Below are 19596 nucleotides of genomic sequence, written 5' to 3'. Positions count from 1 at the left end.
CTTTCTGGCGGGTCTGTGAACTCTCCAACCTCCACAACAGCCTCTCGGCACAAAACCCGTGACCACCTTCCTTGGCTGCCGAGGGGAGCGCAGTCGGGCTGCCACCATAGCAGGGGACAGGCTGACACAGAAAATTATTTTCTAAGGCGGAGTTCTGAATGCGACGGGACGCTCGGAGAGGGCAGGGTGGAGGGGCGCGGAGGATCGCGGGGTGCCGCCCTGCTCCCGCCCCTGCTGCGTCCGTCCCGTCCCGTCCCGTCCTGTCCCGTGCCCACCGGGCCCGAGCCCGCGCACGAGCCCGACCCCGCCCGGCCCCCGTCCTTCGCGGCGCTCGCTGCCGCGCACGGGGCTCGAAAGATGGAGGACTACGGGCGATTCTTGGCGCTGCTGGCCTCTACGCTGCTGGTCGGCTTCGTGTCGGTCATTCTCTCCCTGGTCTGGGTCTTGCACTACCGCGAAGGGCTGAGCTGGGACGGCAGCCTGGGGGAATTCAACTGGCACCCCGTCCTCATCATCACGGGCTTCGTCTTCATCCAGGGCATCGGTGCGTCGGGGGCCCGGGTCAGCACGGAGCTGCGGGGGAGCCGGGCCTGCCTGGGGCCGGGGTGGCGCGGCCGGGCTGCGCGGCGCGGGAGGCGCCGGGGAGCCGCCGGTAGCGGGTCACAGCGGGAGCGCAGCAGTCGGTCCGCCGTTTAGGGAAGCCAACACTCCCGGGAAGGGATAAAGAGTCCCTTGTAATAAGCCAAAATTGCTACATACGGGGTTTGGGTTGTTTTGGTTTTTTTTTTTTTTTCTGCGAGCACTTGTTTATCCTGGCCCGAGGATTGCCGTGCACTTTGAGTAATGCCTGCGAGGTGGGTTTTTCCTAGGCAGCTGGAATTTATGTAAGTTGAAAATCGAAATGCCAGAAATGCTGCCCTAGGAAAGTTTCTCTTTTGGCTCTCTTTCATGTCCCAAGAAGAGAAAGGAAAGTTCAGTACCACAGAAGCTGGCTCCAGGAGCAGGGTTTTCGCCAGAGAAAATGTAGCACCACAAGCACTATTAAAATGCAGTTCTTCAGGCTAGACTTAGGATTAATTGTTTTGTAAAGCATATCTCTTAAATTAATCATTTATTCTGTTGCTTAAATAACATATAATTATTAAGATACAGGATTGCGTGGGGTTTTTTTGTTGTTTTTTTTTTTTTTTTCTTTAAGAGTGTATGAACTTTTAATTTCATAGAGTTTAGTCGTGGACTAACATTTTCCCATTACACTTCCAGCCAGTCAAAAGGCTGGAAGATGCCAAAGGCTGTCTTGTTTTGGCTATGAAGAGAATGTAGTGATTTGAAGATACACTGTAAATTTTTGTTTTTCAGTGGGAGTGGGGCTGTTCTCAGCCTTCTTGTGGCTTCAAGCTGCAAACCAGTATTGAGCAATAGACCACATTTTGAAGTGGTTTTACATAATATTGCTCAACAGGAAGTGTAATTTCAGGCTATAAATAAGCAATGAAAACCACCTGTTGGCTTCATTAAGATCTATCTACTTAATGTACTCAACTTATTTTTTGTTATATATAAGCATACAACTTTTGAAGAAAATAGGGAGAGGCTTTCTGCAGCTTTTCCCTATGTATTTTCTATTTGTTTTCCTCTGAAACTCAGTTTCTTCCCTGTGTCACAGAGAAAGGGGGATGCCCCAAGCCCTGTATAGGTAAGGATATATGTAAAGTAAATGGACATTTACCATAGCTAAGAAACCACACACATACAAGGAATTCACTAATAATACAGCATAATTTAGGGAGGAAGTCCTATTACAGAATAGGAAAAGCAAAGTTGGAGACTGAAGGGGTACTGTAGTAAATCAGATGAAATATCAACAGATAAGATACCACTGTGAATGTGATTCAGATTTGGCTGATGGAAGTCTGCCACTGAATTCAAAGCAATTTGTATGAGAGTGAAAAATCAGATACCTCTTTGGACACATACAAGAAAGATAAGTCTTTAAGTAGTTGAAAGTAGGAAAAAAAAAACTTGGTAGCTAAAAAAACTTGGTTAAATTAGAGTAGAGGATTTTAAATAATAACTAAACCCATTGTTTCTTGAGTTTATTCATCTATACAAAGAATGGAAATGTTGTATTGTCAGTCAATAATCTAGAATTTTGCCCTGTGCAGTTGTAAAAGGACAGATGTCCCATGCCATATAAAAATATTGCAAGATAACTCTGCCATGTGTGATGTGTTTTAAAATCATAGTTCAAAACAGGAGTAAGGTCTGAGTCAAAAAAAGCTCAGTCCAGGGTGCCTAGGCTGTCAAATTTCTTAACAGTACTAGAGATGTTCTGCCTTGAGAAAGCTCTTCATGAGGCTGCTTTACCATGTCACCACCAAACATTCTAATTGTGTATGTGCTTTTAACCTAGGCTGTTTTAATTCTGACGTGAAATTACACATCACATCTGAGTAAGTTTTTAAGAGCTTGTACTCACTGAAAGGTGAGTCTTCCTTCTCTCTCCTTTGTTCTCCTTTCATCCTGCAGATTAGAAAAGCACCAGTTATGAGAAAGGCAGGGAGAAGCACACAGAAGTGGTGATGAGGAAATAAAACTGTGTTTTTTCACAGTGATTAACAAATCTGCTGAAATTGCAATGTGTAAGTTCACACAAAGCCCTCCCAGAAAGATAATCAAACCAAACTGCAATATCATGCATATGGCCTGGGCTGTGGCATGTAACATGGTAATGAATGGTATTGTTAATAACTGGCCAAACCATTAGTCAGTTATTACTTGGTTTTCTATTGTAATGTTTATGGGAAACAACTTCGAAAATTCAAGGCCCAAACAGAGATCTGAGACTATGTAGACAAGTGACTAAGGAGTTTGATAGTGCTTTTGGAAGTTAAATCAGCTAGATGAATACAAAAAAATATATAAAAATTTTAGCCCAGACTTGACCCTCTGAGATCAAAGAATAAAAACTGAGACAAGGACTTATGCTCATCAAGTCTTCTTCATACAGAGTCCAGTACTCTGCTGCACTGTGAATAAATTATTGACAATACTGTGGGACATATGGTAAGAAAGATTTATTGGGAGTATCCTCATGGGATGTTGAAACTTGTTTTGGGGCCTTTTGACACATCTGCTTTACAAAATTAGAAGACATTTTCATTAGTACTAAGTTTATTAATAATAGTCTAATGCAGGATATTATTGCCAGCTGGCTGAACATGAGCCAGTGTGTGCCCAGATGGCCAAGAACACCAAGAGAATCCTGGCCTGTATCAGAAATAGTGGGGCCAGCAGAACCTGGGCAGTAATTGTTCCCCCTGTGCCCACTACTGGTGAGGTGCACCTCAAATCTTGTGTCCAGTTTTTGGCCCCTCAGTACAAGAAAGACATTGAGGTGCTGGAACAGGTCCAGAGAAGGGCAATGAAGCTGGCGAAGGGTCTGGAGTGCAAGTCTGAAGAGAAGCAGCTGAGGGAGCTGGAGGTGTTTAGCCTGGAGAAAAGGAGGCTCAGGGAGACCTTACTGTTCTTTACAACTGTCTGAAAGGAGGGTGCAAGTGGGAATTGATCTCATCTCCCAAGTAACAAGTGACAGAAAAAGAGGAAATGGCCTCCAGTTGCACCAGGTGAGGTTAAGATTGGACTCTTGCAAAAATTTCTTCACTGGTGGTCAGGTATTGAAATGACCACCCAGAAAAGTGATGGAATCACTGTCCCTGGAAGTGTTCGAAAAACATCAGTGTGGTGCTCAGGACATGTTTAGTGTAGACGTGGCAGTGATAGGTTAATGGTCAAACTCAATTATCTGAGAGGTATTTTCTAACCTTAGTGATTCCAGGATTCTATGGTTCTAACATTATCATGTAATGTCACTCTGGGGAACTGTTGGAGGTGATAAGCTTGGTGTGCAGAATCATATTTCTGTAATAGATTGCTTTAAGACAGTCAAATCATCTTATAAACAAGTTTTCTATCTTCATCATTTTGTAGGATTTACCACTGTTGCTTTTTGAAGCAGAAAGCCAAGAACAACCTAAGTGCTGTATATATTTAAATAGTCTAAGGAACGCTTTCATTCCAGTATTATATTTTCACACATTATGTAAAAGCATACATTGATTTAAAATCTGATCGTAGTACAAAAATTTGACTTGTAAACTGTTTTCTTTGTGAATTATTTAGTGTAGTACTGTATTTATTGAAATGCATCTAAATTAAAAAAAAAGTGTGAACAGAACTTGAAAAGAATTTGTCATTTATTACTACTATTCATCAGAACATGCAGAGATAATATTCTATTTATTTTCCATAATCTATGCTTTTTGCCTAAAATGCAAGGGTTATGGAGAAGTAATGAATGAGTAGGGCACATGAGAATCACTTTAAGAAATACTTTTCTATTTCTTAATGTTTGTAATGAGATTTTTTTAAAAAACCTACATAAATTATTATTCCTTTGTTTTATTATAGCTAATTATATATCAAATTTTCACTGTAATTTCATAAGGAGAAGCCTTAAATTAGGATGTGCTGAATCACTGCGTGGAGCTTAGACTTAGTTCAGGCAAGACATTATAGATGGGGGCCTTAGTCTTTATTGGTCAAATTATCAGTTGTCCTCATAAGTATTTGTCCCCTGTTGGCTGAATATACTTATGTGCTGTCACACATCCAGAATTACTATCTAGTTTGTAATCAGATGTACCTGGAGCTTCAGTGATGTAATCTGGCCCGTTTGTGTCCCCTGTGGAAAGTGTTTGGGTCATATGACAGACAGACATGGGACAGTTGCGGCAGGATAGGGGTAGTGGGGTTCTTGGAGAAAACTTGGCAAGAAGCAGCTCTAGGTTAAGTTATTTTTATGGACCATCTGGAGTTAGACCAATGGAAATTATTGTTTTGTTCAGACTGGAAAAAACACTGTCTGCTAGAGCTATTAATTCAAGTATAGGCAAAACTTTCCTACATTCATCTAACAGTGGTGGAAGACATATTTGTTAAATGCTTTTGTCTCTTTAAGTCAGATTATGATTCCTTTATGCTGAAGAACATTTTCCCATTCAAAGTAGTCTTATTGATACCAATGTAATAGACAGTCATATAAGTATCTATGCAATTAGAGAATAGCATTATCCAAAGTTGCAAAGAGAATAAATATTACAAAAGAATCCTACATGCTTTCTCAACAAGTGATCTTCTCAATATAAGAATCAGGCTATATTGATCCAGTCTAACTAGTAGCAGAAAAGTCAAAAGCCTGTGCCAAATCAATTTAATGGCCGAGGAAAAGATGACACCACGTTATTTACTGGGTTTTTTTTTTGAAACACACTTAAGTTTGTGGGATTTTTTATATTGAGAAGAAATCTCTTAAAAGCTATATTTAAGCCTCAGTTTCATTTTCAGAGTATGCTATGCTAAGTGTATGAGAAAAAGCCTTTTAATACTTTTTAGAAGACTTTTTAAATACTTTTTAGAAGACTTAAGGTTGCATTTTGCTGTAATTTACCATGTAACTATGTGAATTATGCATAATTATTAACATTTGAAAGAAATTATTCTATAAGGCCTAAAATCTTGTTTCTCTTCTTTCTTCAGCTATTATTGTGTACAGATTGCCCTGGACCTGGAAGTGCAGCAAACTCCTAATGAAATTCATACATGCTGGATTAAATACCATAGCTATGATTCTTGCAATTGTTTCTATGGTAGCCGTGTTTGAATTCCACAATGCCAAGAACATTCCTAACATGTACAGTCTGCACAGCTGGATTGGGCTGACTGCTGTTATATTTTATTCTCTCCAGGTCAGAATCTAACTGTATTTATAAACAGGTTGTCAATTTGAAGAATGATTTTAGTAATTCAGGCACAATAGGCTCTTCCTAGTAAGTTGTAACTATTGAGATAGCCATTTTACACTCTGATTTGGCAAATTATCATGTAGATGTACAAATACTGGATCATTTATTTTGAAGAAAAATGCATTTTTAAGCCTATTTTGTTTATTTGCTGGCATAATGACCATTAACCTACAATAGTTACACAGTAGTGTGCTTCTAAGCCCTATTAACTCCTGAACTTACAGCAAGTTACTTGGTTTGTTGGCAGCATATTTAAATATAGTTGGAGCATTTATTAAGGAAGTCTCAAATTAAATAACATTTAATTAAAAATTAATTTAATTGCAAATTAAAAAAGCTTTGGTTTTTTTTTTTTCAGCTATCATAAATTTAAGTAGTCACTTCTTGGCCTCAAGACTTTTGTTAATCAGCAGAACAAGTGCATCAGGGAGCAGTAGAGATGTAAAGGATCTGACACCTGAATGAGCTACTACTGGCTAGCCTGTTTTCCTGAATCAGCAGAACTTTGATAGATGTTTGTGGGCATGCTTTTAACTGCTCCTCTTGGCAGAGAATTAGCATTACTGTAATGTAAAATGAGCTAACTTCGTGCATTTTGCATTTGGCAAAGAAAAGGAACCATGCCCTGAAATTTACAGAACACATACAGATGCTTCTGCATATACATTCTGAACTCCCTGCATTGTGTTATTACACTATGGAAATCTATTTTGTTCCTTCAAATATTTTTTTCCCCCAAACACTAAAAAGAAAAAAGACTTAATTGTCTATGATCAAGCACAGAAAAGCCTCAGCTAAGGGATTTGGGTTCTGGACTTTATTCTTCACTGCTCAGGCCAAGAGGTATAAGAAACAGTGATGAAATAGTGTTTTAACATTTAGAAAAAAAGAAAGCATATTGCAGCATTTTTGAGTATATTCTCTATAGCTGAACAAATTAATAAGAATGAATATGAATAAATAAGAAAAAACAATGTTAATATTAAGTTTGTCCTAATAATGCAGCTATTTCAAGGAAGTCTGTGCTGCCACTACACTGAGTATCAGTATTTTTTCTAATGGTTAAATGAATAATTGTGACTAAAATCTGAATTTTACTTTTCATTTTGCTACTATAAACATGATCAATGGCACTTAATGCCTTGCCTGTCACATCAAAAGATCCTTGGTGTTCCTTCTCCAACCTGGGATGTAAGTCTCCAGGCAGAGACTGACATTTGTTAAGCAACTGAGTGCTATAAAAAATAGTCACAAAGCAGAATCTTTGTTAACAGAGAAGACACTTGGCACTTAGCAGGGGCATGTCAGTCGTACGCTCACATAATACTCTGCCTACAATATTGTAGCTATATTGTAATTAAGCCAAATGTAGGTTAATACAGTATAGCACAGTGACATAAATTTAAGGACAGGGAAAAAATGTAAAATGAGACTGTCTCTTGGAAAATGATGTCTCTGGAAAGAAGAACTCAAAAATGACATGAAGTTCTAAACTTCTCACAATGCTGTGACAACAGGAAAAAAGATGGCATTAGTGAAACTAATATGAAATATTATGGATTTTTTTTAAATATAAAAGAATGATCAGAAAAATAAAAAGCAACAAACCTGAAGAAATTCTGGAAAAGTAATTTGAGAGCTGGAAAGCTATTTTCCATTGCAAGACTTAAAAAACTCCAGGTGTTCAGCAGATCTAAGATTAAGAGATGATTTGATTATGGTGTACTAAAAGGCTTCCCAGGAAGAAAATATCAGTCTCTCTAATCCATTATGGAAAGATAAAATAAGGACTGAGTTAAGGCAGGATGAAATACAAATTCATGCACTGTTTTAGCAGCAGAGGTGAGTAATGGTAAAGCAAACTAAAGAAGGGATGCAACCTCAACATGACTGGGCAAGCCTGTGGGTGCAACCATGGGACATGATGAGTTATTTTCCATCACAAAATTAGTGCTAATAGGAGGACTAATGTCCCATGAATAATTTGATGCCACCCATACATTTACTCTGTAAATGCCATGTGATCAAGATACTGAAAGACCACTCCCCTTCTAAAGATAGGCACTTAAATTTAACTGAAATTCTAACAAGGTAATATTATTTAATCCACTCAAGTCAGAAGGTTAGACTGTCTTCTGATGCTCCTTTATGTGCAAATCTGCAACAGGAGCAGAGAACAGGACTTGATGAGACTGTAAAAATGTGGCTCCTCACACCTCTACTATATTAGTGAAATTAGTGACACTGAAAACTTGTGTTTCCAGTACTTAGTTTGGTTGGAGTTTTAGCACTATCAGTAAATTTGGACACTGATATTACGTAGGATGATTTATAAAATACTTAATGTCTGCTTCCCAAGTGCTTATCCAGAATTTTGCTTTGGTTTTGACAGGAAACTCATTCAAAAATAGAAATGCCAGTTATTTTCAAATTTTTACCCCATTTTCTCAGAATGGAGTTTTTATGATTATTCTGCTTGAGAACTGAAGCTTGTTTTCCATCTAGCCCTAACTAAGAATCTGTTTTGGTTGTAGCTGTTCTTGGGTTTCGCTGTCTTTCTGCTCCCGTTTGCTCCAGTTCATCTCCGTGCAGCTCTCATGCCAATACACGTTTATTCGGGTCTTACCATCTTTGCAACAGTGATTGCAGCAGCTCTCATGGGAATCACAGAAAAGCTTATATTTGCATTGTAAGTATTTGTTTCCACTTGTTTATTAAGGTTATTAATTGCAAATATACTTCCATTTGCCCAGAATAATAAGCATCCAGTACTGGGACACTGTTTTGTTTTGACCCACCTAGCAGGAGACTGCTGTTTTTAGACTAGGATTGTCTTTAAAACAATCTTTTCTAACCTCTTCTTTCTTTTTCCCCTTTCAAAGGAAAAGTCCTGCATACAGTGCATCCCCACCAGAAGCAACTTTGGTCAACTGTCTTGGTCTTTTGCTTGTCATATTTGGTTCACTTATTTTGTGGATGGCAAGCAGGCCCCACTGGAAGCGGCCCCCAGCAGAGAATGCTAAAATTCTGAGGCCCATTGGAGCAACTCCTGATGGCACAGAAGTAGAATCCACACTGACAAAGCATAGTAACGCAGATAAATCTGATCTGAGGAGCAATACTGAAGCAGCCAGAAAACAAAACATCAAATTTGATGAAGCGGGACAAAGATCAACTATGTAAAGAAAATACACAGAATAAAAGTACTATTATACCACCAAATTCCCCCTGGTGAGGGTCCTTCTAATGTAGTTATATTGATATATATTGATAAGTAGGTTGGGGGTTCATTTTTACTATGGCTTGTTGAAAGATACTCAAGTTTTCTGTATATGGATTTAAATTCCTATAAGTCCCAAACATATTTTATTGGTCCATGACCAGTCCATGCCTTGCTTAAAAAAACAAGAGCATGAATGACATCACATAATGGGAAAATCACATAATTGGAAACTGTCTGCCATATCACTTCTTAATTTAATGCTTATATCTCTTATAGTCATGCAAAATTTAACAAGATTCAGACTAAATTTTGCTCTTGAGTGCTTTTGCAGGTTATGAATCAGCCATGAAGTATACCATACAGAATAATTTAGTTTGTCACACATAAATTTTCTGGTAATGTTCACTTTTTTAAAGCTCTGATTTCTCTAGCTGATTAAGCCCCTCACCAGCTGCTATGTTCTATGGGATTTGAGGTCATTCCACACTTTACAGAGTTGCTTCATAAAAATGTTTATTCCAAAATTTTTAATGAAAAAAAGTTTGCTATATATCTTCATAAAATGTTATATTTCCTTTAGAAACTTTTGGGGGTTTTTAGTCTTGTTTTTTTTAAATCAGAATATATCTGTTGGCCTTTCAACAAATTCTACCAAATATATTGTATATGGACAATATTTGCTTTAAATTATGTGCAATTATTAGTGTAATCTAAGAAATGTTAAGACATCCAAATGCAGCATTTATTTTATTTGAAAAGCTATAGAAACCTGCTTAGAAAAATGTATACTTAAACTAAGTCTCCCTTTTATCCCAGAAGGCAGCATTTTAGTATCTTTATTTGATTGCACAGTTCTATTGATTTATGGTACTAGACTAGAAATTAGGAGGTTAGAAACCAGAAAAATCTGCTTTAGTCTCACAGAAAAAAAATTAGCTTCAAGTGAGAAATACATTCTCCGACACACAGGTGAGCTTTGCTCTTTTAGTAAAATGCTACTTGTTAACTGGAAGCCAATTTGAGTATCTCCATACTGACATCAAAAGCATTATTATCATAGGCGTGAAGACATGCTTTAGTCTCTAAGCAATCTATACAAACTCTATGACTTTTAAATTTGAAATTACAGTTTTAAATAATGCAATTTTCTCTAAACAATGAAGAGTCCCTACTGGCACTTTACTTTTACAGCTCGTTCTAGTAATTGAAGTGTGAATGTATTATGCTCATTCATTAATTTCACAATACAGACAATATTTATACTTTTACTACTATGGAAGAATAATTATAGTAGATTATTTGGATTGCACATATCCAAAATGATGTGCCATTCTATTATCTCTTGTAAAAGCTGCAGAGCCCACTACAAATACAAATTTACCACTGTTCATGTTGGAATATAGACAGTTTCAGACAGCAAATAATTTCCTATTTTTTAAATACATTTTTATCTACTCCAGCTTTTAAAAACATTTTAATACATTACCCTTCAACAAATGCACCATTTTTGTAGTTCACTGTGTGTTAGTACAAACTATTTTGGACATGACTTATTTTGGGTCTTCTCTGTCAAGAAGTACCTCAAGTCCTGTTATTTCATTTGTAATAATATTCTATTATTTGGTGATTGCAGTATAGAAAACTAGCATAATAAAATATTTTAAAAACTTTTCTGCTGTACTATTTGGTACTCAAGGACTACATCCCAGAGTTCTGTGTTTTCACTTGTAGGTTTGTGGATGACTGGAACCAGCCTCACATTGGTGTATTTTTCCACTGTAGAAAATACCTGCTTTTAATGTGGAATTCAGGTATGACAGAAGAAACACTAACCTAAACTACTAAACTATTGTGTGAGCACTCCTCCAGTCCCACTATGTGCAATGAATCAAACAGTGAAGCATGACAGGGGAAGTGAATAAACGAGCTCACTTGCAGTAATTTACTATGCAGCTTTCCATACTGCACTCACACAGGCAACAGCATTTTAAATTGTTATGTATTGGCCTGTTACTGGGTCTCATCCACCTGTGAAAATGAGCTCATTCAATCCTTGCATAGTACTGGGTCACATAATAAAAGCATATGTTTGTATGGAAGGTAGTCAGTTGCCTAGGGATTGTTCTGGAAGAAAGTAACTGTACAGTGTACTGGAAAAAAACACAGAATCTGTGACTTCTTTTGTTACAGCACTGAGTTGAATGTATTGAAATGAACAGCTTTTAGGTGGTTGGTTCTATATGCTGTTAAATAACCAGCATGCCTTCTGGTCTCCATTGTATTCCATGTACTGTTCAAGGGAAATGCTACTTGAAAAAAGAATGGTGGCATTTCTTTACTTCTCTATTCTTATGAAATGCAAGGTACAAGTAACACCAAGGTTGTTCAAGTACAAGTAACACCAAGGTTCAAACCCCATATGGGCCATTTGCTTAAGGGTTGGACTCGATGATCCTTCTGGGTCCCTTCCAATTCCGACCATTCTGTGATTCTGTGGTATAAAACTAACTGAAAATCAAGGATTAGAAACCTTTTGCCAGGGGCCTCCCAAAACATAATTTTAGTTTTTAACTTAGAGGTTAAACATGATAGTAGAAACTCTGCGGAAGCTGGAAGACTCAGTTTGGGGAATTTATAATCAGTGATAATTCATGTGCATAAACTGTGGGATTCTGGCTGCTGATCCTTGGAAGGTCCCCATGAGATGTAGTAGCTGTGAGCTCCTAAACCTTGATCAACCTTGGTGTGTGCAATTTAAAACTGACAAAACATACTATAGACTTCTGGCTTAATTCTAAATTGATTAAAAAGGCCTCTAAGTATCCTTGCAAAAAAATGAGGCTAGTTCAATGCTAAATAAAAATGCACAGGTGTTTGCAGAGTAATAGTCCTAAACCTGCTCCTCAAAGTGGCTTTCCATTAATTTTCCTTTCATGCAAATTTTCTTACCTGTATTTATGAGTAACATAAATACAGTAGCAACACAGAAAATTAAAAAAGTGTATGGAGGTATGGAAGGTAGAACTCCAGCTTTTTCATGGGCATTTTTCCGCATGTTTGGAAATCATCTACATAGTTGTTTTTAGAGGAAAATGATTGTTGAACTTACATTCCAAGTTTGGATTCCTATAAAAAAACAGGAAGTTACAAAACCTAACACTGAAAGTGCTATCTTCTTAAGATGCCTATATTTACATGCTGTCATACGGTATTATGCACAGAAGCAGAAGAGTGTTTCTTCCAACCTTAAGGAACTGAGAAATGATGATGCAATTAGATTCTAAAATTGAATGTAATTACATGTGTACTTCTTACTACATGTAACCAAGAATATTGCATATGATAATGTAAATATGGATTGCTTGTTTACATGGATATTTTATTGAGTGACTAAGAGATATTGCCAAATATTTTCTATTTCAGAAGTGTCTTTCTTTTGCTTTTATTTCAGAAAATTCCTTCCTCTGTTTTTAACAGTTCATAAGAACCTAAAAACTTATTTTATTATCCAAAGTACTTATTTGTAGATGAGAGCAAATATTTAATTATAATGTCTGTTTTCCTTATTCTTTTTTATATATTAATAAATGTGATTTTTTGAGCTTGTGATACTACTGAGTACAGATTTTTTATTATGGTACTAAAATATAACTTTCTAACGTTGGATAAAGATCAAATTATTTGTAAATTACTTTTTGAAAACAGGAGGAGAGTTGTACAAAATTTCTTAAATATGTCTTAATTTCAACTATTTATGATGATCGTTATGATGAAATTTATGTACTTTATAGTCTTAGGAACATAGTCAGTATTTAATGGAAAGTGAAAGAATTCACTGTAGAAACAATTTGTATTTCACCTTCTGATGATAACAGAAGTTCCTCACAGGAGTTGTTAGAGGGAGGTAAAAAACAAACCAAAACTATCCTGTCATGAGAATGCAATTGCAAATATGCGAAGATCAAGGATTCTGATCTGTAATGGTAACATAATGCACTGTAAGACTGAAATACCCTCAGATAAGTAACAGCCAGACTAAGCACAGACTCTATGGAATCTTACCCAATTCAACATCTGCATATCAAGTCACTCATAAATAGGTTAATGATCATAAAATGCTATAAAAGTAAAATCACCTATATGAACATACTGGTAACAACTAAGAATTAAGGTATTCTTGAGTTCAATAAGTTTAATTGGAAATTCTCCTGGAAGTGCTGGAAGTGTAGAGCATAAATTATTTGTGAATACCATATAGCTGTTGGCTAAAATTTTCCAACATTTTCATCATCATGGAATAATAAGAAATACTATTACAAACATCAACGTAGCAGAAAACCTGTTGCATTCAAGCCTTACAATTCCCTGTTGCTGAAGACTTCCCTAAACTGTTGCCTGTAAGCTGGATGTGTTGGGGAAAATTCTGGTAAAACAGTCCATGTTTTTAAAACATGGTGATTATTTAAAATTCAGTAAAAGCTCAATTGTATTTAAAATTGAAAGAGGGGAATCAAATTTTGGCAGGAGGACTACATTTGTGTGGAAAAATATTTTTTTTAAGTAGTGGATGGAACCCTTGTAACTTCCAATACAGATACTTCATTGTGTTATGGTATGAGCAACACTTGTCATCTGTGTAGGACTAGTGGGCAGTAATGAGGGGTAAACTATTAATCAGGTAGAAATTTAAGTAGATGACAACTATTCCAGACAATTCAGCTAAGAGAAGAGAAGAGGTAATGTTGAGAAAATACAGTTTTATATTTATATACAAACCAGAAATCTAAAAAAATTACAGGGCCCCAGCAAACTCTTACAGAAGAAGCAGAAACAATGCTTGGGTATAAACTTCAACAATGGGTATAAACTTCAACAAGCTCAGTTATGTTCACCAAATGTACTCATCATAGAGCCTCAGCCAACATATGTTAGCATGGGGCTTGAGTTTACAGCTGAGTCCATGACTACTTACACTGACTACTCATTGGCTCTCAAATTCCATATTTTGCTGGTCACCAAGTCATGTCATAGTTGCAAATACAGCTGTCAGATAAAAGTTTTGAAAATGTTTGCAATTTGTAGTTCAATTTTCACAAGCTTTTCATTCCCACAAAATAAAAAAATCCATTGAGTAGTACTCAAATTCTGCTGGATATAATCAAATATTAGTGGGATTAATAGTGTGATGGTCTATTTTTGTGGCAGATGATCCTGCTCATATGTGTATACGAGCTGCAATCCACTAGGTGGCAAGCACTACCAAAACGGCCTTTGGCAGATGCAAGACCAGCCTTACTTTTAGCTGATACAGTATGATGAGTCTGCCTCAAAACAAAAGCACAAGGTTAGTAGTCAAAAAACACACAGTCATGTCAGAATTTATATATTCACTTCTCTTTTCTTTTAAAGGGCCCACTCAGAATACAGTATTTCTTCATCCCATTTCTTCATCTTAATTGTGCTCCACCTCAGAGCTCTTAAACTTCTGTTTGTAACTTTTGTGGAAATACAAGCTTAGTTAAAAGACACAACAACGAGATCAGAAAAGCATGAAAGTTTAGGGATAAGCTCGTATACAAGATATGAAAATAGCAAGAATAAGAAACCTTGCAGTAAAAAAAAAAAAAAAAAAAAAAAAAAAAAAAAAAAAAAAAAAAATTGATCCGGAAAAAGTAAACATGAGTGTCAATTTCAAATAACAAAAAAGTACATTCTGCCATCAGATCCATGCTAACAGCTTCTGTTTGTAATTTAATCCTTTGTGGATACTGGCTTGTTTTCTGATGATGTTTTCTGATGTTTTCTGATCTATTCCACTGAACAGACTAGTTTCAGTACTACTGAAAGCTATTTTTTTACATGGTATGCTAGTGCTATTGCTTGATCTTACTTGCTTACCCATTCTGTCAGTCTACACTGGAAGTTATTGTGTCTCCTATGGCTAACTAGTACTGATGTAGACAAGGCACCGTGGTTTTTCACAATGCTTGCTATTCATGTTTAGGTCAAAATTCATATAATTCTGATTCTCGACATTGTTCCCATTATTGTTATGACTACTGGATCTAAAAGAAATACTAGTTTAAAATACCTTAGCAATTCAGCTTGAATGCTTGATCTTTTTGTTAAAAACAGGAATTGCTGTTGCAGTTAAGGAATAGCTCATACATCACTGCGGCAATGGGACCACAAATATTGTCTGGCTCCTATTTCTGATCAGATGTAGAGAAAGAGATTAAAAATTTACATGACTGTTTACAAGAAAATCTACATGACTATTCATTGCTGTGATTACTGCATTTGTAATGAGGAATTTGAACAAAAGTTCAGTAAGGCACAGCCTCTGTAATCATTTTCGTCTAACGCAAGACTGCCAATGGGCAGTAATGACCCTGAAGATATTAATAATAAGTCTTAATGGCCCTTACCAGCCTCATCTGGGAGCCTCAACCCCCACACTCCTGCTCATGAGTCCAGGGCCTTTAATCCCACTCCACCTGGGTGTTCCAGTGCTTGCCTGCATCCCCTTGGACCTGACTTCCTGGCCTGATTTCTGCCTGGTCCCATCACCCTGCACCTGCCTAGTGACCACAGGACTCTTACACTCAGTAGGTCGGGTTATGACCTGTGGATTGACTTTCCAGCATAACTGTCAGCCTGCTTCAGCAGCAAACCTGCTTGCCATTTCTGCAATTCTTGCCCGCCCTGCTGCCAGCCATTCCTCATTGCACCCTGCCAGGAATCTTCTTGCATGTTCAGCCTGTATTGTGAACTGGGTAGATCAGTCTTCATGAAGTACTTGCTGTAGACAGACAGTGGCTTCCCCATTTATAACTATTTCTTCTATTCATATTATTTTATGGAAATACTTTGCTTAAAAAGCCTTAACATTTTAGTTATAATCAACAAATAATGGACAAGGTGCATGGAGTGAACAATGTTTGCTCAACAACAATAAAACACCTTTTTCTTCTGCATTTCCAATTATACTGAATGATACCATCATTTCACAGGTCTCCATACCTAACAAGAGTAGCAGCACGAAACATCCATTTCCATGTAGAAAATGATGCTTTTTTTTAAAAATCTGTAGCAATGTGAAATTAGAGATAAATCTTGTCCTCACTTTATTGCATACTGTAAGCAGAAGTTGCAAGAGCCTAGCGAAACACAACTACAGCAGATCTCAAAATGCTGCAGTAGAAGGTTTCCTAGCTCTTTGGTCTGTACTGACAATTATGCAGCTAGTGACTGGAAAAAAAGTCTGCAGCTCTGAAAAGAAGGCGCTGTTTGTTATACATGGATTTGGATGAACTCTTCTCTGCTACCAAGCAGCAGAAACCTGATGATGGCGCTGCAAAAGCCTAGGAAGAATTTGCCTATCCATGAGACTGCAACTGTATAACCACAAGCACTATTGAGTAAACGAGTTTGCATATGGACCTAAGCACTGCTCTCCTCCTCAAATAAATGAAAGGAAATTCACAGGCAATACAGGCAGTCAGCAATTCCCACATACAACAGCCGTTCATAACTCCTCCACAGAGTTACTTCACTTTGAAAAAAAGGTATCTTTAAGTAAGAATTGCTTCCAGAGTTTTTAGCTGACTTCAGGGACAGGAGAGTTCCCTGTTACTCCAGTCTCTGACTGCACTTGTACTCCATTTGTACCTGCTTTTAATATGAAGTCAAATATTCTGGCACAGAATCACACACAGAGTGCTTCCTTTGATTTCCTCCTTTGTAAGCCTACGTCAGCCATCATGGAGTCTTGTGTACTCTGTTTGAACCTCTTTTTTTATTTTCAGTTGTAATTCAGACACTAACTATAGGAAACTCTATCAAGGAATCTACATGTGGTTTGAGCTCATCACAGCAATGCCTTGGTCTTACTAAGTGAAGAGGTGACTACAATCCTGTGAAAGTTCAGACATTTCTGCACATTTTCCTACAAATTGTATTATTTTGCACTTTCTAATATTATGCTTTCCAAGCCACTGAAGTACATGTGCTCCATTCACTATTTAACATTTCCTTCTTATTCCAAACTTCTTTCTCCAGTTCTTCTGTGGACATTTTACTCCTATCTTTGTATTCCCTGAATCTCTGATCTAGCAACAAAATTTTTATATTTTTCAGTATATTTTCTCTGGTTTAAAACCTAATCAATTTCGCATCCCGGAGAGGGTAGCTCACTTTAGTCTGAGTAGGACAGTCCCTCCTAATGCCTTAAAGGACTAATTCACTCTGAAGTAAACTCTTGTGGAATGTAATAAATGGTTACAAAGACACTTTGTACATCAGCCCAGTAAGTACAAATTCAAATTATATAGCAAACCCGACTTTCAGTTTTATTACATTGTTGCAATGTTTATGATAGTTATTTTTATTATACTTAGTGTTCCTTTGCCTATCTCTAAACATTTTAAACATCCCTAAGCAAATAATAACAGTAAGAAAAAATACCTTGGGGTTTTGATCTAAAATTTTGAATTTTCAATTAAAAATATTTTTGTGGCTTTAGATAAAAGTCTGTAGATAAAATACATAAAATGAATTCCACCAGCTACATCCAACAATTTTTGGTTACTTTGTAATTTCAGATCTGACTCATTTTGAGAGAAGACAGCTTGTGTAGCCTTTATGTAAAACACTAGGAAAAGCAGAAACTTCAATTTGTTCTCTTTATAGATTTGTTTATTCAGAAAGAAGCTTTGAAATAAAGGGCTTTGAAAGGCTGGCTGAATAATGAGTTGTCATTCTTTGAAGGCATATTATCTTTAAAAATACGAGAAAACCTGAGGGTTTCTAATGAGTAGAACCCTTTATTTTTGAAAGAAAATAAATGGAAGAGTTTGAAAAGATTTTTTTCTTGTAGTTTTTTTTTTTTTTTTCCTCCTCCTGGAGCTGCCTGTTGCTCTTATGTGGAAGCTTCCCGCTGATCTGACTTTTTATTCTGCTGTGAGATTGATGCCAAGATTTACGATTACTGTGGATAGGAACTGGATTTAGCATAAGGAAGATAACTGCTTTTCCCCTAGGGAGAGGCAGAAAAGGGAAAGACAGAGTGGGGCACATAGACAATAATATCTGAAGCTATATTCTTGGTCAATTATTTTATTCATCCTCTATTTTAGAATATGCTGCAACTAATAAAAGGCAAGAAAGCTACTGGTCTCAAGCCAGGAACACAGATAAGCAAGGAAACTATTTGTGGTTTCATGCAAATGTCCAACTATAATGGAAGCAATGCACTGTTTTTATATAGAAGTGACACAGAGCCCCTTGTAATGTAAGTGTAATTAACACAAACTCTCATCAGAATCTGTCAGGCAGAAATTTGCCTTCTACACAGTGTCCTTCAGCAGAGAGTAAAGGGTGATTGTAGAACTGTGCATCATTACAATTATTTTAGCAATTCATTGTCTGTATAGTCCTTTGCACATTCTACAGTTTTTAATTACCTTCTCTAGACATTTAAATGGGTAAAGATTTTTGCTTATAAGGCAGACTAGTGATTTACATCCAGTTGGCAGACAGTTGTCTTCTGTTAACCCACAGGGCCCACGAAAAATGCAATTTTTTGAGATACTGGAAAAAGTTTGCATCAAAATGCAGAGAACTTCCCAAGCAAGGCAAGACTCCATGGTAAGCACACAATAAATACTGAGGGTGGAAGGCAGTTAGAAGGATTTTGGCACTGAGAGGGTATAGGTTTTCAAATGTAATTATTAACAGGTAATTTAATTCATTTCAGTAATTTTCTAATTAAATAATATACACCTAATAAATAAAATTTAATACCACAATTGAATGAAAAACAAATATTATCTACTTGGTCCAAAAGTTTAAATTCAATAACTGGAAGATAGTATCATATTACTGAGGTAAATATCCTGAACTAGATGTATTTAATAGAAAAATAGGTAAGAATTAATTTTGTTCCCCTTTCCTTCAGTTAGTTACATAAACAACAGTTTATTCTGACATTTAAATCAGATTTTCTAACTACAATTGATTTTATGGTCTTGTATTTTTTGATTATAAATTTATGATTATCTCATGAAATTCAATTTTTAACAATAACTGATCCTATAAATTAAGTCATGCCTGTTGTAGTGTTGCCTTTGCTGCTAGAAAATAGCATATTTGAGATAATCAGTTATCATCTGCAAATCCACAAATGGCATTTCTTGAAATAAAGTGTCATCTTAGGGCCACTGATAATAATTGCTCAGTATTTTTACATTTGCTAAAGATTACCTCTAATATCAGTGTCTCTTGAATATAAATTTTAGTAAAGCCTCAAATTTGAGGTATATGGACAAGCTTCCTGGAGTTTATAAATTTATCTGAGCACCCAAAGTCTTAGTGAACTCCTGAGACTAGGGAGTCTCTATTGAGACTCCCCTGAATACAGAATTAATTTGAAGATAAACCTCATAAACTGATTCATAACTATAATATTACCATGAGAGCTATGGTACACTCATTATCATTTATCTACCT

General features: G+C 36.6%; 1 protein-coding gene across 2 annotated transcripts; it reads left to right on the top strand.

Annotated features, from left to right (window-relative positions):
• LOC128790683 (plasma membrane ascorbate-dependent reductase CYBRD1) lies at window positions 1–12674 on the top strand. 2 transcript variants are annotated; one of them, XM_053947653.1, is made up of 5 exons: window positions 274–544; window positions 5599–5807; window positions 8399–8553; window positions 8747–9095; window positions 10819–12674. In XM_053947653.1, exons 1-4 carry the CDS (start codon window positions 358–360, stop codon window positions 9045–9047), a joined length of 852 nt encoding a protein of 283 aa, XP_053803628.1. In that variant the 5' UTR covers window positions 274–357; the 3' UTR covers window positions 9048–9095; window positions 10819–12674. The 2 variants fall into 2 exon arrangements, with proteins under 2 accessions (XP_053803629.1, XP_053803628.1); XM_053947654.1 differs by lacking the exon at window positions 10819–12674 and having other exon boundaries at window positions 1–544; window positions 8747–10757.
• The last annotated feature ends 6922 nt before the right edge of the window (window positions 12675–19596 follow it).

This window comes from Vidua chalybeata, chromosome 7, assembly GCF_026979565.1.
Source record: "Vidua chalybeata isolate OUT-0048 chromosome 7, bVidCha1 merged haplotype, whole genome shotgun sequence".
NCBI classification, from domain to species: domain Eukaryota; kingdom Metazoa; phylum Chordata; class Aves; order Passeriformes; family Viduidae; genus Vidua; species Vidua chalybeata.
This window is presented reverse-complemented; position numbering and strand designations above follow the sequence as displayed.

Excerpts from the sequence above, each read along its gene's own strand:
- LOC128790683 (XM_053947653.1), top strand. The coding sequence starts at position 358 with ATGGAGGACTACGGGCGATTCTTGGCGCTGCTGGCCTCTACGCTGCTG. Across the intron at positions 5,808-8,398 it reads TTATATTTTATTCTCTCCAG|CTGTTCTTGGGTTTCGCTGT; the intron begins GTCAGAATCTAA and ends TTTTGGTTGTAG. Across the intron at positions 8,554-8,746 it reads GAAAAGCTTATATTTGCATT|GAAAAGTCCTGCATACAGTG; the intron begins GTAAGTATTTGT and ends CCCCTTTCAAAG.